This window comes from Hydractinia symbiolongicarpus, chromosome 14 (genome assembly GCF_029227915.1).
Source record: "Hydractinia symbiolongicarpus strain clone_291-10 chromosome 14, HSymV2.1, whole genome shotgun sequence".
Lineage (NCBI taxonomy): Eukaryota > Metazoa > Cnidaria > Hydrozoa > Anthoathecata > Hydractiniidae > Hydractinia > Hydractinia symbiolongicarpus.
In genome coordinates, this window is record NC_079888.1 from 14,691,667 (window position 1) to 14,710,538 (window position 18,872).

Below are 18,872 nucleotides of genomic sequence, written 5' to 3' on the forward strand. Positions count from 1 at the left end.
TATTTATTTATTTATTTTTGCATATCTTCAGCCTATTAAATTAGGTTACTATGGTGGGTAATTCTTGTTTCGCTAACTTAGTTTCTTTTGGCAATACAATTTTTTTTATTGTGTAATAAGGTTTTTTATTTTGTAATAAAGGTTTTTATTGTGTGAAAAGAAGTATTTGAAAGAAAGATATACATAATTGTATTGTTTTAAACTTTGTAATTATTGTAAAGTAATGAACTGTAACCTTTTTTTATATATATTCTGGAACGAGACTCTTTTTGTACACCTGACGAAGAAATGATCGAACCGTTGTTATAAATACTATATATATACATCACACATTGTTTGGATGGTTGTGAAGTTAAGAAGCTTTTTATTTGCGATGTGTCTCTTTCAACAATTACAAATTGTGATTCCTCTCACTAATGCAACTCGCAAGTGAGTAAATTGTTACAATATATACATATCTACAACGGAAAGTGAATTCCCTAATAGAATTGAAAGCTCGTTTTTACATAATGATATATACTCGAAATATAAATCAGCTTAATGACTCCTTACGGAAGTCACTGACGTGAAAAATTTTAAAAGTTCAAGACAAACGCAATCACGTGTGGCATTCTTAGACATGTTATAATAAGCTTCAATCATGAAATGATTTTGCAATTAATATAGAGAATAAACATTACATTAAGTCTTTATAAAGTGTGTCTCAAAAATCACATTAAACTTTCCGTGCTAAGTTAGATAATTCTGTAAAATAAAAAGTAAATCAATCTCTCCCTTAAAATTCTCAAAGAAAAATATTAAGAAAAAAATCATTAGTTTCAGTTATATATAACTCCAACATAACAACTCCAACATGAGAGTTTAGGAAAAGACCCTCTCTTAATTAAATCAAGAACTAGAAATTTTGTAAAAATCGCCTGTCATGCAGACTACAAATACCTGTCACAATATAAAAAATGACAGCTTCTGTTTCCTATAATAATACCTGTATTCAGTCTAAAATGGGTTCAAAATTACTACTTTTTGCTAAGGATGCACGAAATATTTAAATGAATTCTTCTACAGATTAACAGTAGTATACTTTGTTCTTTTTGTTTGTCTTACCTAAAATATGCAAAACAAATAAATCAATAATTAAATAAGTAAAATATTGTATTTTCTTACAATTTGATTTGTTGTTTGTTGATTATTTTTCCGTAGAATAATCAAGTGTACCATCTTTGTTTGCAAAACTAAAAGATAGGCTTTGACTGACAAGAAAGGTGAAAAAAAGATTTTGTTGTCATTGACACTTATGTAATCGTTAAAACTGCAATGTCAATATTCATTCGAACATTTGTCTAAATCTATGAATCTACAACCAAATAAATTTTGATTGTTTAATAAATTAATAAATTCTCACTATTGCTTCGACTGTGCTGTAAAATGATAAATTCCGGACTCAATAGCCTTGTTAAACGTGAGAAATTGCACATAAATCAGTAATCCAGTCATCATTGTCAGAAATAATGTTCAATCGCAGAATACTGCATACACATTAGCACAAGACCTCCCAGCATTAATATGTTCGTTTCGGTTTATCAAATCTTCACCGTACCAGATTCTTAATTCATCTCCACGTCTTGCAGGTGTGTTGAGGTTATCAAATTTAAGATATGGCGAATTTCTGTTATATCCGGGATGGAAGTAATCACTTGTTTTCAAAAAGGGAAATATAAGGTTGTCATTTTTGTCAGTAATCAAAGTCCAAATATTCTGTGGACCATAATATTCGCACCCCCATCTGGTTCCAATGTTCCCAGATGTGATATCACAATTTAACGTAGCTTCACCAGTATGTTCAAGTTTCAACTTGGTGAGAATTCCAGTATGAGTTAATGAAAAGTTGCCATAACTGTTATCCTTAGCACCAAAGCAAATATTTTTTGCTTGTAACTTCCAATCAGTATCTAAAATGGTTTTATAACGCCCTTATATACAACAAAAGAAGGATAATTATCATATTGAAAGGATGTGTAATTATGGGAAATTATATGTATGATGTTATTTTGTTTACCTAAAGGGAGAATACGATTTTTCGTATACAGTTACGCATAAAAAAATCGGGGTGTGTAAACATCTAAAATCGTACAAAAAGCAGCAGTTATGACAAGTCTCATGGACAAAAAAAAAATGTTCAAATACCTCGACGCGTTGTACAAACTTCCAATCGATTAATGCTCAGAAATTAATTGAAGCACGTAAGTAAAAGTGAAAAAAAAACTTTTTCACGTTTTGCAGGATATAAAGCACTGCTAAAAATGAGACAAATAAAGTTATATTTTGGAGTTAAAAAAAGTAGACGCTTTTTCGGATATTATAAATGTAAAAATATAATTAAAAAAAGACTGCTCTTGTTTTTAGCTTCACGTTTTAGTAGCCACTGTCCGTTCCCATCTTTTAATGCTGCAGCCATTGCAGCAATAAGACATCCTCTTTATCTGCAATTCTATATTAATTTTTTATCAAAGAATGTATACAATTTGTCGCGTGGTGTTACAAAAAAAGAATGAAAAGTTGCATAAAGAAAATGTGAACGTTAAATCGTACACAGCAAATCGTACACGGCAAATCGTACACGGCAAATCGTACACGGCAAATCGCACGGTGCATCTGACCCAAAAATCCAACCGTTTGTCAACATTTTTACAAGATTTTAGCGGGAAGAAAAATAGAAAGCGTATTAGAGATTGATAATGTTTTCTTTTCAGTAGCGAAATATTTTTTTAAAAAAAACTTGACATTTGACTTTGCATTTTACATTAGACATTTTGGAAAATAACAACATAAATTTAAATTACTTTAGACGGCCAACATTGAGGAAAAAAAAAGATTGAAGTACTTTGATTTTAGTAATTCGAGTTAATTATATAGAAGCTTGATTGGGTAATTTTACAATGGAAAATCATACCATTGCAGCGACATTTGTATTGAGTTCCATTGTTTGTGTTTTCACATCTTCCATATTTACACGGATTGTTGGTGTCACAGTAAGGAACTTCCTAAAAATGATTACATTGGTGATTATGCACGCAAAAGTTTTAAATACATTTATTTTTTAACTGTAAGGCACTAACAAGCATCATTGTATTTTCTTTTAAAAGCGTAAACCATTCTCCGTAAATGACGAAATAATTAACCATTTAGGTACAATTTATTTTATTTATCCAAACCTTCATATCACATGGATAGCCTAGTTAACTAAAATTTCTTTAGTGACGTCAAAACTAAATTTCTCTCATACGAAACCTCAGATGTAAATTCAAATCTAGAAATAAACTCGGAGGAAACCCCAATTTAAATTTAGCCAATGAGTAAAAAAGCTACCACTTCTTGCTCTCTTAAACAATCGAGGAATTAGTTATGTTTGTTTCTTAGAGTGAAACTATCTCTGTAATAATAGCCGCCGTCGTCTATCTGCCTCTGTGCGGGCCCCCCGCTGAGTCAGAAAATGATGTTGCGGAAACACGAATATCAAATGTGATATATTTTTATCCACTTTGTTGCGACGGGTAAATATAAAGGGCTGGCGAACCCGTGTATTTTTCCACGGGCAACGACTATCACCCGAGGTCTAAGTGCCGACAGAGCTTGCGAGGTCGGTGCAATGACTAAGGGCGATACGGTACAGCACAGGGTAATCGATTATTAATGCATTTGTTAACCGTCTATGTTAGATAAAAATATAAAATAAGAATTTTACGTTAGCGTTTTTATAACAATACAATTCACTAATTTTGTTACACTGTTCCGATGTTAGACACGTACATAATAATGTGTAAAGTTGAATGTGCAGCTAAAATATAGTTACAACGAATATTAAAGTAATTTTTTTAACTAGCTAGCTAGCCAATAATAACATGGGCTTCAACGAGTTTTATATTGACTCGGCAACCACAAAGCCGAAGGAAAGAATGTGAAAATGAGAGGAGATGTATTTTTTAATTCCGCCGCCCTATATTTGATATTTTTGATAAAACTGGATATCAGACCATCGTTTTTTATGGACAATGTAGCTAGTTAACTAGTCATGTTGCATCCAGACGAAATGTTGGTGAATGGACAATACCGCAAAATATCGGCCCGTTGTCAAGAGCGCTCAGCCAATCAGAATGCCTAAAAACCCGTATTGCCTGCTTGAAAAATCAAGACGGTTAACAATTCGCGACAATGATAACTTGATCAAATAGCAATAAATGTTCAAATCAAAAAAGGCGGCCAGGCCACAGAAAATTCTATTTCATATCACCGTAGTTATTCCGATCTTACTATTTAGATTGTAAGTAAAGTTTAAGGGACTTTAAGAATTAAGATAAAGCATTTCAGGAAATTAAAGGTGAATTAAAAGCCAAGAAAGTGAAATTATCTTAAAACTTATTGTATTTTTAAGCTTCTCTTTTATAAGAAACCTATTGACAAGAAACCTTATGCTCAGACATGCGAAATTTTAAGTAACTTTAACAGGCTGATAAAATCCCTAGCATTAGGAAACCTATACATGCACAGGAGATACGTCGAATAAAACTTCAAACAGAATGTAAAAATTCGCTCTAGAACAAAAGTAATTATATTTTAAGCAGATAGTGGCATTTTTAACAATTTTCAAGCTTCTGATGACGTTACAGAAAATGTGCTGACGCAAGCAAAAATTTATTGCCGCCATTTTGTTCCTTTTATGACGTACTATAAGTGTGGCAAGTTTAATTCAATTTGCCCAATCCTATGAAAAGTTATTGAGGGGGGGGGGGGGGGGGGGCATAGTATGTTCGAATAGGGTTAGGGAGAGCGAGAAGTATAAAGTTTGTTTTCAACCAGGTGTTATGCTACGCTCATTATTCAAAAGTTCTTCTAATAGAAATTGGTACAAGCCAACAAAAGGAAACTTCTGCTTGTTGCTTGTTAACTAAATTTCATCTGACTGGAAAAAAAATTAACGTGGATGCAATAATTCCTTCTAGAACTTAAGTATTTTATTTTTAAGCAAATTTTAAATTACAAAAAAACTGCTGACTTAAGCAAAAGTTATTACAGCTATTTTGTTTCTTTCATGACGTTCTATTTGTGTGCATAGTTTGATTCAATTTGAATGAGCTTGTCAAAAGTTATGGGCCGAATCAACCCCCGGTTATAATATGTTAGAAATACCCCGGATTAAATAGGGTTAAACAAATATGCATATACAACATTGTCGCATACAAATGATAATTGCATTATCCCGGCCTGTCTACTTTGCTATTTCACCGCAGTCAAGTCACAGGTGCATGGCTAATAGAGTCGAAAACTATTTTTGAATGTGTTTGTATTTTGTTGTTTATAATGTCTGTGTATTTTTCGAAAATGATCGTATTTTCTATGTTGAAAATGTTAGCATTATTACTGATTGTTTTGTCCAGAATGTTTCTATTATTTGTTATTTGTTCGTACTTTATTTAAAAATGTTCGTTTTTTCGTCAAAAAGAGTTGTACTTTAGTTTAAAAATGTTTGCTTCTTCTGTCAAAAATATTTTTTCTTTGTCGCATATGTTGATACATCTTGTTCTTTTTGCCACCGCTTATTATTAATTATTAATTATTTGAACAGAATGCATGCCTTATTACAGTAAGAATAAGCTCAAATTTGTAAACATCGCATGAATACTAATTTCAACCAAACTTGTCGCAGTGTCATATAGGAAAACTGAAGGCTATCATTATGTAGTTAAAACTCGCCGCGATGCAGAGCACTTTTTTAGTGTAAATTTATTGAGCTTATCTTCCACCTAAAGTTTCCGTAAAAAACGACAAAAATTGGAACTTGATGCAATTTTCCCCATAACTGAACGGAAAAAAAGTTATAACTCACGTGGTGTAAACATTTTAAGAACGCATTTACAAGCTCTTCTGTTTCTTTCCGTTCTGTTTTGCGGAAACTTTTATAAGGTGGAACACAAAAAAATTAGTATTTATGTGTAAAACGAAATAATTGGACTTAGGGCGCTGGTTGGTAAGAGCGGTTGTTTTATGGCGACAGTTTATAAAGGTTTTTGAGAAGAAAGGGGAGAGATTGCAGAAAAATTGTAGGAATTTTGTAAGAAAAGAGGAAATAAAGTGGGAAAAGAGTTCAGTTAAAAAAAAACAAGAGAATCCTTATAATGGGGGTTCTTAATGTTAAAAATACACTGTGAAAAGTTAAGATATCCATCAAACCTATCACATCCGGGTTTTTTGATCTGCTGTAGCACTGTAAGTGCACGAAATACCCGCAGCCACGTTTTTATAAATTACTCGCAAAATTTGACACACTGGTAATGAATCTGGAATGGAATTAGGATTGACTTTTAACTTTGATGTAAATACGTAATTGCCACCTGTTGTGACTTAATAAAAGAAAAAGGAAAATTGATATTTTTGGTTTTAATGAAAAATGTCGTACTTTGACGTACCTTATGTTGTAAAAGTAAGTGTAAGCCCAACTGTTATGACGTCATCAGAGGCAAATGGTAATTGAAAATATGGTCTTTAAAATATCAATTTTGGTCTGTAAATTATATATTCCTATCTGTGAATTTCACATCTCGTCATAATCTTACATTGCACGTTTCAATAATATAAAACGTTTATCGTCTGAATAATTTTTAATTTACCTTAGATATTTCACCTCCTGTTCACAAATGGCTTATCCCCGGAAAATCCAAAAAAAGATTTTAGAATCAGAAAACAGGGTATAACTAAAACAGGGTATAACTGAATAGTGAGTACAAAAAATATATTTAGATATTAAAAAAAAAACCCCGCGGCCGTTTGTGCCACCCCCATCCCCCTTCTCCTTATAATAGAGTTATAATCCCTCTTTTTTAAAAACACACTACATTGCCTCATTAATTCATTATAAGTTGTTTTACCTGAAATACTTTCACTTTCCTACCATCTGATGTTTGTGGCAGCTGCAACTTATCCTCACCCCCTTCTTTAACATACCAACACTCTCCTACTGTGTTGTCAACTTTGTCCACTTTGAAATATGACTTGTCACAATTTTCGTCGTTTCTACATTTCAACAGACAAGTTGTTTTTATCTCACCTTCGGTGTATTTTGTTATTTTTCCATTTGTGATAGAACCCACATCTTTTAAAACATAAAGGTGCTTTTCTGTAAGTATGTATTTAACGGAACAAAACAATAAAATGAAAAATGAAATTTCGAAATCCATATTTCGTTCGCATCAATACCCGGCGTATTGAACAACAATGGTGTTAGTTGTGTTGTACCTTGTACACGAACTTAGAGTTTCAAAAAAAAAAAACATTTATAAACTGACTAATCATGTCTGGCATATGCATAACACATCTGATAAAGTTTAAAAAATATAGTTAGTTGTTTCAATAGATCATAATTGTAAATATACAATTATGTTTCGAATTGTTTATTCCACTTTACTGTGTACTCAATATGTTAAATAATTAAAATCCACATGAAAAATTAACTTACTATTGCTAGAAATGCGTCAACGAAACTTTAAGTTGGTCTTCCACACTAGAGGAAAAGATTAAAAAATAGATCTTTTCCATGTTGTACCGTCACATGTCACAATAGCCACTAGCTATATCTAGAAACTCAACACAATATCACAATCAGTACTATGTGTCACAAACAAAAATATGTTATTTTCCCAATTTATGATTATTTTCTGCAAAATAAATAAATAATGAATAAATAAAAAATTGATGCATCGTAAGGCAAGTGTAATTAATTTTAAATGAATAACGTTAGCCAACTTTTATACCGTTAGTTTCTGTGGTTAAGTATTCAAATTCAAATTCAAATTTTTAACAAGCTAAGAAAACTGAAGTCACGTTTGAAGTTTTTTTAAAAAAAGAATAACGTGGCTGGTGCACATAAAAGACTCAAAAAAATTACAAGCATAACTTTTGACTTAATTTTCCGGATATTTATAACATGAAACAACAAAACACAGGACAGCACAGCGCAGTGCCCAGCACAATACGGCGCAATACAAGACAAGAGAAGATAATATATCTTTAAACCTTTAATCTTTGGCTAGATGATTTGATTTTCCTGTGTAGTATATAACTTAAGATAAATTTCAAAACCAAAGCTAAGTAGCATCAATGCCTTGCAATTGCAAGGACATATATTGGTGTTTTGTGCATGACGTACGACGACATAGATGTCAGTATTACTTGTTTATTTGATAAACATGTTTTCGTTAACCTTCAACACGCCGCAATTATATATCTTTGTGGTCATATGTGCTCTATTTAATAAGTTACTTTAAATTTAATTTTGAAGATTGTGCGTGCGGTCAATCCTCACTAGTAAGAAATGGAAAGCGACATTGTGCTGCCCAAATCAAACACTTGGCGTCGCAGTATGACTGAAAAATAATTTCCATTACCTATGCTTTCTAAATTTTACTTTTTTTGATACCATCGCTTCCACAGAGCATTTGACAAATTTATCACGTTTTTGAATAATTCTCTGTTTTCTTAATGTTAATAAACAGCCAAAATTAGTTGACTAAAAAGTATGCTGTTGTAGAATTAAGAATATTGTCATCTGTATTAAGATCTCAAGCGTCTGTTTTCAAAGCCACTTCCTAACTTCTTAACATAGAAGAATTGTGCAGCCACCTGATCCATGTTCCTTAGTAGATACTAGGAACGTGGAAGCTTTCTTTGTATTCGAGTTTAGGTCACATCTCTAATTTCTTTGGTTTTAAAAAAAGTCGCAAAAGTTTATTCTAGCAAAATGCTTTTCTCCACAAATACTTTCTTTTCTTAAAGGAGTGCTTTTCATAAAATGGTTTTTGAATTAGCCTCAAATAACTATGGAGTATCGCCTGTTAGAGAAATGTAATTCACTTAACATATATGACTTTTGTAGAATATATTTTTAGGATTTGTATAAATTTTGCATATATATTTTTAGTTGTATTTCTTAGGAGTTGATAAGAAATAATCTTTCTAGAATTTTAACTTTACTAATATAAACATTATACGCTTAAACTGGTTCAGAGAAAGGAAGCTTACTTATCAATGCCTTTTTCTTTTTGAATAACAGAAATATTTTGAAAGTTTACGCTCGCATGTTTGCACACTAAAAAAAATGGATAAGTTTTGCTGAGCCCATTGAGTGTACAGGTTTTTAAAACATTTAATCTTGGCAAACATTATTTATTGTTAGGATGAATTACCATCAATTTCTTATACTTCATACAATCGAACCTGCATCGAGTCGACGCACGAATGCATTGATAATTTACCATTCACGCCGATGGCTTTTCTTTTGCAATCCATATATTTGAATTTGCAGTATTCCACATACGTTTCCCCTTTTTTGATGATTACCACGTGTTGATCAAACTTTCTAACTGCTGCAGGGTTTCATACCAACTTATTAAATTCTGTAATAAGAGTTGCATTGCTTTGTTCAACTTGTGCACATGCCTGCCCATATTTCTCTTTCAATTCAGTAAACAAAACTACTTTAAAGAAAAAGGCTGTTTCAACATTGTACAAGATTTGGATTTACTCAGGAAAAGTGGATGCCAAGATATTGAGAGTAGGTTGATTTTACCCGGTTGGATAAAAGACCCTTAAAAATGTTTTGTCTAAAATAAGGTTTGTCATCCTCTTTTATTGTAATTACAATATTTACACTTTTACATTATTGGTTTTACTGTCAGAGCTTAAACGTACAGACACGTTTAAGCTCTGACAGTAAAAGCCAAAAAATAGTAAACACTTGATTAGAGAAAATTTCTTTTCGAAAAAAGGGTTTCCCATGCAGAGTCATAAGTCAAATTAATTTAATTAATTCGTTTTAGGCCGTTCGAATTAGAAATGAACATTTAAAATAAAGTTAACGCGTGACAACAGTTGCAGAGCTTTTTCTTCCGGAATGTAGCAGACAATGTATTAAACTTTAAGTTTATAGCTAAAACACAAAAAAAGAAGTAATTCAGATTTTTTAATAAATTAAAAAACACATTTACCGCCTTAATTTTTCCATACTTTAACACAATTTATAATTCCCTGTTCTGTGTACAGCCATAACAACAATTAAATTTGCAAAGGGCAAACTTATTCCTTTTAACAAACAAATTGTCATTTACAAAATTTTCAAATTTTTTTAAAAAAGGGTAATTTTTTTGTACAAAATTTAACTATTTTTAAACAAAAATTATTTTTTTAAAAAGTTAATTATTCTTTAACAATAGTTAATTCAATCGCCATAGCGCGATGGTTTGGTCATGGCTCAGGCTCATCGTCAATTCCACTTTTTTTAGGTGGTTTAAAACAATTACATCATTTTTTGCGTACTATATTCCAAAGTGCGGAAAAATGTACAATTTGATCTTTTTTTTGACCTCCCACCATACATTATTCGTAATAACATTATACAAGTTTTTTCTTCGTAAAAACATCGTTTCTTCCTCGCGATTGTTAATATGAATAGCATTTTCTTGGGGTTTTTAAAACAGAATTAAAACTGGACATAAGCGTCGCTATATTAAAACTGTACGGAAAATGGCCGAATTACTCACTCTAAGAACACACGGACTAGCGGTGCCCTGGATATGTATGACGGGTGAAGATGCGAAATTGTTACGGCTGATGACTAGTACACGAAAAAAATAAATTTGTTGGATCAACAAACATGATTTACCCTTATCAGTACAATGACATGAAAGGCGTGTCACCTGGATTACCATTTTGAAAAGACTGTATCTCAATAGCCCGTCTGTTTTTAAACAATGTAGATCGGTTTTTCAGACTGTTGACTCTGCAAGATCAGGTGGTTTTTTTCCCAAAATGCGCGAAACTTGTGAATTATTTCTATTCACAAATTTGCTGCAAAACGGTTTAAGGAATACAATTTCTAAAATCAACATGGAAAGAACTCAGTGGACAGAGCCCGTGGACGTAACATCAACATCACAGGCAGTAAAGAGTTATCAAAAGATTCAACTGTTGTTACTTTACGCTTAAGTCCCATAAGTTGTGTATGTCCCAAAGTCCCATAAGTTGGGTGTGTCCCATAAGTTGTGTATGTCCCATAAGTTGGGTATGTGCCGTAAGTTGGGTATGTCCCATAAGTTGGGTGTGTCCCATAAGTTGTGTATGTCCCATAAGTTGGGTATGTCCCGTAAGTTGGGTATGTCCCATAAGTTGGGTGTGTCCCATAAGTTGGGTGTGTCCCATAAGTTGTGTATGTCTGATAAGTTGTGCATGTCACATAAGTTGTGTATGTCCCATAAGTTGTGTATGTCACATAAGTTGGGTGTGTCCGTAAGTTGGGTGTGTCCCATAAGTTGGGTGTGTCCCATAAGTTGTGTATGTCCCATAATTTGGGTGTATCCCATAACTTGTGTATGTCCCATAATTTCTGCGTGTCCCAGAAGCCAATAAAAAACCTCTTTACATTTTAATTCAATTATTTGATCAATGGGAATACAAATTGAAAGCAAATCTGATTTTTTGGGCAGATCACAAATATACTGTATTACTTGTGTGGTCAGAACATTTTCCCGGGCAAATTACAGCCACAATCTTGCTGATTGCTAGCCACTGTAAAGGCTTAACTTTAGCTAGCTAGTTATTAAGCAATATTACTTTGTCTATAAGAAGTTTGGGACCAAACATGGAGAGAGGACAGATCCAGGACAAGATAGGCGACTCCATTTAACTATTATGTAGCACAATAAGTACCCCTGCGCAAGTGCTGAGTTGTCTAAGATACTAAGCCAGAGTAAAGCCAGGATGAATCCACATTTATATAAGTTTAATTGGTTCACATATAAACTGCCTTGAAATAGGATTTTATAGCTTAGTTGCCCAGGGCACCAACACAGAATGAAGCCACGTTCTGATATCAATGGTAATAAGCCGGACTGAATCGACAAATTGCAATGAGTACATCTAACTAAACTTAAATTAATAAAGTTATTAACAAGGAAAGGCGATAAGCATCCTTTTCTTTCCTGTTTCCTCCTGTTTTTTAAGATTTATGATGTATCATAAGTCTCATTTAAACGAGTGGTCGTTTCCTTTTTCTTCTTCTTCTTCTTCTTTTTCTTCTTCTTATTCTCCCGAAGATTAAAAAAATGACTACTTGATCCTCAGTTTTTTCAATGAAACACACAAAAATGCTGGGAATGAGTTAGATGGTGAAAGGGGGTAAGATTTGGAAATTTAAATCCGCTCAAACTTTTATTACTATGATTACTATGATTTTTTATAACTTTTAAGATTTTTTGACAAATACAATTAAAAAAACATTTATTTTTGTTCTGCACTATCTGAATGCTGTGATACCCCCGTATTGTATTTCAATCAATCCGTCAATCAATAAATCAACAATTTTATCTTTATAAGCTTATTTGGCTATCCCTCTTCGAAAAATGAAAGAAGTATTTTTAAATCAAGAAGAAGATTTTGTTAGTATCATTGAAAAATTTCCTTTCATTCTCATTCAACAGTAGATTACCTATTATTCAATGCAACTTTATTTATTTACTTTTACCCCTCTTTATTTCCAGGCGTCTTTATAGTTTCGTGAGCATCGTGGGGCTAGATCTTTGCTTTCCAGTCAGATTCGGTCCAAACTGACCATATATTAAAATAATGGAATTAAGAATTGAATGCACATAATTATCAAAATACAAACACTTATTTAAAAAAAAACACCAATTAAAACTACATATTGTATTCATACATACAGTATTCAGATAAGTAAAATTAACAGAGTTTCAGAATATTGAACTAGCAGGCAAGCTAGATTGTGTCATCATATCTAATGAATATATAAGTGAAATGTAGTTCATATAGTCACAGTAGTTTGTTATGATCACTTAGAAGCTTATCGTGCAGCCATTGGAACCATTTACGGCAATGCTTGCAGTTTCCACAATGTGGGTGATAAAATAAGAGGCGATTACGAGACATTTTAAATGTTAAAAAGTTCTTACAAAAGTTTATTGTTGTTGGACTTTTATTTATCATTGAATTAAATCCTAAAATGGCGATTTAAAAATTTTATCTGTTACTTTGTGATGAAGACATTGAGAGTAATTTTGGCTCAACCTACAACTTTATCAAATCAGTACAATGAAATTTTAACCAGGGCAATATTGACTTGTTAACTTTCCTCCAGGGTTCCCTCAGTTGAGAAAACTTAAACGAGTTTTGATTGCACAAAGATTATATTTTAAAAAAGTTGCAATAATTCCTAAGGGGCAATGTCCGAAACTTAAAGGAGCTACTGTCATGTACCTGTTGAGAATACTGAAAATGAGATGTTCTCCCACGACCAACTGATTGCAACGGATTAGTTCTGATAAAATTAAAGCGGAAGCTGATGTACAATGGACATGTGTACTTTGAACCAGTAAGACCACAAGTATTGAGCGATGTGTTAGAATACTTGAAATTGAATAATCCACTGTATCAGAACACTACAATTGATAAGAATGGAAAACCACCCGAGTTATTAAGTTTTAATGAAGATGCACTGCTTGAAATAATTATAGATAATGGTTCCAAAGATGTACAAGAAGATGACGAGAAAGAGGAAGAATGAAATTGTCGTGACCTCTTAAATTCCACATGCAATAGATGATGATATGGTGGTAGTTGCTCCAGGTGAAGGAAAAGAGCCATTATCCCAGCATTAATGATGAAAAATCTGAAGAACTGGTGCATCCTTATTTGTTTTCTACTGGTAAATTTGGTTACAGCGTGGAACGAATTATGAAGCTGAGCCCTACTAAATATTTCAACTAGCGTTTACTTAATTATTCGCAAAAATTTTCCTCTCATGCTGATTACATATTTTATACGTGACTCAACAACTTAATTTGTAAAACATGATAAATAGAGCAATGGAAAAATTGTGCGGTAAAAATTTTAAAGCGATTTGGAACACCTACATTTTTCCTAAAATTGTCCTGTGCTGACTTACGCTGGAATGAATTAGTCTCAATAAAAGCTAAGCTCAATGGCTATAATCTCACTGAGGGTGATTTTGAGCATATGGACTACATGAAGCTATGAAGAATTTTGAGCATGAACTCGGTCTTAGTAGCACGTAATTTCCAATATCGAGATAATGAATTTTTCAAAGAAATTGTCCTTGATATGGTCACTTTGGAAAGGTTAAATACCATGTGATTTGTTTTGAATTTCAAGTTAGACGCGGAAATAAAGAAGAATATATAAATTTTGTTGTTAGTGTTATAAGAGCAGATCTTCCGGACCCTGCTGCGGAACCAGAACTATTCAAAACTGTTAAAATGTTTCAGATTCATTCACACTCTAAAACTTATTGAAAGTATAAGAACTGCAACATGTTGGTTTCAATTTTAGACCCTTAAAGTTTCAAAGATGGGAGATGGAGAGATTCAGGCAAGTCTAGGCTTCGAAATATTCACTACGAACAAAATAACTCTGTTGACGGGGGTTACGCAAGAGAAATATAATACCCCGACATTTTTTCATCATTTGTTCTCTCCACTTACCTTGTCACTATTGTCGAAAATGTACCAATACTAAAAAAAGTGACTGGTACATGGCTATTTCAAACGCTGTCCGAATCATATGTATTAAACATTTTGGGGTGGAATGACAATATCCCCCTTGTCGATAATGAAAAACATAATTTGATTGACTCTCTCTGAAGGGGGGTTATGAAATAAGCCCCTAAGAATCAATTGCTAGACCTCAATGTTTACCACCCTCGCGTGTATGTCATCATTTTCATCTTATTAACTTTCCGAATTATTGTTAGATTTTGCTGACCAACAACAAAAACTTCAACGCCTACCGAAAGCTTTACAATTTCTACTGTTGAGCACAAATTATTCAATGCACGAGCTGCATAAGTAAAATTGCAATGAAAAAAGTTGATGTGAAGATGAAGTTTTTGTAAAAACTGAAAAAAACCGTGAATTTTTACTCCAATTTTTTAACCACAACTTTTCAGTCTTCCAACAATGTGAAAAAGTGTAAACTCTTTTAAAATTTACATTTGTGTGTTTTTTATAAGAACCAGAAAAATTTTGTTGAGCCTGGAGTGTTTTGATTTGAGGCTCAAATTGTTTTCATTTTGTTCTTATTTTTGTAAACTAGCAAGATTATTTTCCAGGACAAAATAAAGCGTATTAATCAATAAAAATTAAAATTTTAGCCTCAGCATTGTTCTTATTTTGTTCTTATTTTTTACCAACTTTCAGCCTCATTCTTCTTATAAAATTGTTCTTATAAAAAGTGCATGGTTCAAAACTTCCCACGTTTCTTCTCTTGAGCAAAAAAGCAAGCGCAATAAGAAGGACGGATACTTCAATTTCAACCTACGATCTGCCAAAAAAGTAATAATGCAGCATCTTGTAAAATGGATACGAAAACAGTGATTGACCAGGCGGAATTCAACAAGTCTCCTATTAAAAATTCTGGTTACAAGCGTAAAGCCAACTACAAAGATAACGCATTCCAAGATATCAAAATTGGTAGAAATACCACAGTTAGAGCTTCGGAAGCTTTCTTTGATTATGTCGATATCAAATTAAACACTGTAGCGAGAACTCTCACTGTGGATGAAATAAGGAAATTTGGCTACGACAAACAAACTATTTCAATAGCTGGATACATTAACATTACCAACTGTTATGCAACAAAATACAATTTAAACACTAAAAAATTGGAATGTTTTGTCAATGATGCCACGGGTAATATGATTCTTACATTATGGGATGAATACATCACAACTATTTCAAGCAGTGGCCATTTTGAGATAAGTAATGCTATGGTTCGAGATTTTGATTTCCACAAAGGTTCATTGCTGACAACAACATCTCAAAGTATGGTTCGCAGGGGGAACGACGGCGATACTAAAGCACAGGACCCACCATTTCTACTCGCATTCACCAAGTCTCTTCCTGTTATGCAAATAAATATTTTTGTTCAAGAAACTATGTTTGAAATTTGGAGAAATACAAATAGAATTGCCAACTTCCAACTTCTCTAAATGTCGCAAATACTTCTCTGTTTCAAGATTCTTAAATTTGCCAACTTTGACTTTGAAAGTGTCATTTGAAGCTCAGGAAGAAGTTACAATATTTTACACTTAACTCGAAGAGTATTGTTAGATGTTTGGGATCAGTGTTTCGAGGATGAATTAACAGAGAGCTTCATGAAGAACGAGCAATGGGAAATAGCTTTCAGTAGGCAAAATGTCTGCCTTTGTTTCGTATAAAAAGAACACACCCCTCATTTTGTTAACATTTTTGTTCGGACTTTATATGTACCTCCAGCTTTGATGACATATGATAGGACAATGTAACTACAAATCGTTCATTTTTGCATAGTTATTGTTCTGTTGTTTTTTCATCCTCTCCTAAATTGAAAATAGACCCTTCTCTTGAGGCTGAAAATGATCTGTTTCTTCGTTTTGTTCTTTTCTTTATAGTGGTCTGCCACAGGTTCGAAATGGCTATCACAATCACTTATTTGCTAGAAAGAGCTTTCTCAATTTTAAACTTTTCTAACAACATGCAATGAGCTCCCACTAAAGTTTGAGATTTTCAAATGTAAATATAGTGCCACACAGGTACACTAGGAGTTTATATATTTAAAGAAATTTTTCAAAATACAGGAAAGTATTCTTTACGTTTGTTTTTCTCTCACAAATATGTCCCCACTTTTCTTCATGCACCGGCCTCCACTTTAATTCTTATTGTCTGCGTGTGCATGAAAATACCCTTGACCTGAAATTGTAGTGAAGTACTTTGAGGACAGAATGTTTTGCGGGAAAAAAGTATCGTGAAATTTTGGGTTTTGATTTTCGCGAATGCAAAATCTTGACATAATTTAATGGTAAAAACTTCAGCAGCTTTGTATATATGAATAATTGATGCCAAAAACTTTCGCGAATGGGGAAAGTATTCTCAGAAGAAAAAATGCCGCAATTTTACAATATTTATAACGTTTTTTGTGAAAAGCTTTACTTGGTTATTAGGGCAAGAAAATCGAGAGCGTTCCTGGCATCATCTTAGGTTGCTTAACCACGGCCTATTATGAAAAAAAACTATTGTGAATAAACAATTCTTACGTAGTTCCGCGGAAAAAACTTTCGCGACTCTCTGGCTTTTGAACATTCGGCACAAAACTACAAAGATTTTGCATGAAATTGATGGGTAGTTTTGAGTAATAGCCCTAATTTCGTCAGTAGATATTCTACATGCGGCTGTCCTAAAAGTATATACTAAATGTCGAAAAGTGAAATGGATGAGGGCGAATCATTCTGAAGTTATTCCAGGGAAATCTATAGGAAGAAATCCACCTCCTCCTCCAGTGTACAGTTAAGACGGCCCTTGAATATTTTTTTATTTGTCAACAGCCACCTTAAAACTATCTCCGTCCAAGGCTTCCCGTGATGGCTTCCAAAAAAAACCTAACAAAGCGCTGGGAAGAGTTAGGCCAACAGTGTATTTTAAAACATTCGAAACAAGTATTTTATCTAGCGTTGATATCTATTTCCCTTACATTACGTAGATTTTCTCTATATGCAACCTCGAACCCAGGGTTGTGTGGCTCTTGCTATGAAAACTGCGTGCCGTTAATGCCAATGAAAAAAAACCTAAAAGGCGCTAGGGACGAGTTTGTTAGATCGTACAATATACTATAGTAAATTGAGTCTGGTAAGCAGGCTACTCATAAGGTTTTCTAAATTATTTAAAGCATTTGCAATAGGCTGGAGAAACAATGCGGCAGTAACTTTGATACTCTGACATGTTTCCAGTTAGAGTTTAAAAAAAGCAACCAAAAGGCACTAATTTAAAGCGTTGGCGCCACCTAGAAATAAGCCAGAATTCCGAAATTTTCTTGCCTGCAAGGGATTTTCCCTAAAGTGATAGTGAATCTAACATATAGAAGACTGTTGAAAAGCAATAAAAGTATGTATTTTCTAAAAACAAACATCGACGTTTTTTATAAACCCCAATATCAACAAAATCCCTATCGAAGATATTCTCACTAAATACAGCATTTTGTTCATATAAAAAGGTTTTATTAATAGCGGAAATTAGCGACGTGACATCGCTGTGAACTTCACAAAAACAACTAAGCAAAATAGTGACATTCTATTTTTACGTCAGTTCTTTTCTCAAGCTACAAAGCTAATCTTAGTACATCACTTTCGTTAAATCGAATCAATGGCACCATTGAATAATACATCCCGGATTAAAAGAAAACAAAACAAAACAAGCCAAGAACCTTCTTCATACTTAGAGTATTATCATAACAGCTTAGCCGTCATAGATTTTGGATCTTACTTTCTTGCAATAAAAACCAGATTTATAATTTCCAAAGACAGATATTAATAAAACTAAGTTACACTAAATATGGACAAGAATAAAAATCAGACACCTGTCCTATGCCTACAGAACGCATGGCTTTTAAATATTAGTGAAGCAATATCTTCTGCCACAACAAAAAAGATTTATACGGCCTAACAGTGGAACAGAATTCTAACTTTTCGCCGGGCACCTAATAATTTAGGTTACTGGAAAATGTAAACACACTCAGAGGTCATTCATTCATTTCTTTATCGTTCACTTTAATTTATTTGGCCAGGTGATGAAAATAGTCTCAGTATAAAAGCAGCTTATATTTGAAATTATTGTAATCAAATTGTTCAAATCATATTATTGTTTCTCAGAAATTAACTCTTTTTTTTTTCTATGTAAAGAAACAATTGCGAATTACTTTTTTTTAATTGATCAATTTTCTGCTTATTAGATTTGTGTAAATTTTTACTCATCATTTATGGTAGATAT

The 18,872-nt window shown here is 32.9% G+C and overlaps 1 protein-coding gene across 2 annotated transcripts; it reads right to left on the reverse strand.

Moving 5' to 3' along the window:
- Positions 1-404: 404 nt before the first annotated feature.
- LOC130625872 (uncharacterized) lies at positions 405-7,419 on the reverse strand. Of its 2 annotated transcripts, XR_008981768.1 has the most exons (4): positions 6,921-7,419; positions 2,951-3,041; positions 1,403-1,949; positions 405-1,104 (listed from the first exon to the last, which is right to left on the reverse strand). XR_008981768.1 is itself a non-coding variant. In XM_057440986.1 (3 exons), the coding sequence occupies exons 1-3, from the start codon at positions 7,227-7,229 to the stop codon at positions 1,513-1,515; spliced, it is 837 nt and encodes a 278-aa protein (XP_057296969.1). In that variant the 5' UTR covers positions 7,230-7,419; the 3' UTR covers positions 1,119-1,512. The 2 variants fall into 2 exon arrangements, 1 of the variants encoding a protein (XP_057296969.1); XM_057440986.1 differs by lacking the exon at positions 405-1,104 and having other exon boundaries at positions 1,119-1,949.
- Positions 7,420-18,872: the final 11,453 nt, after the last annotated feature.

Excerpts from the sequence above, each read along its gene's own strand:
- LOC130625872 (XM_057440986.1), bottom strand. The coding sequence starts at position 7,229 with ATGGATTTCGAAATTTCATTTTTCATTTTATTGTTTTGTTCCGTTAAA. Across the intron at positions 3,042-6,920 it reads GGAAAGTGAAAGTATTTCAG|GAAGTTCCTTACTGTGACAC; the intron begins GTAAAACAACTT and ends AATCATTTTTAG. Across the intron at positions 1,950-2,950 it reads ATACAAATGTCGCTGCAATG|ATACTGATTGGAAGTTACAA; the intron begins GTATGATTTTCC and ends AAACCATTTTAG.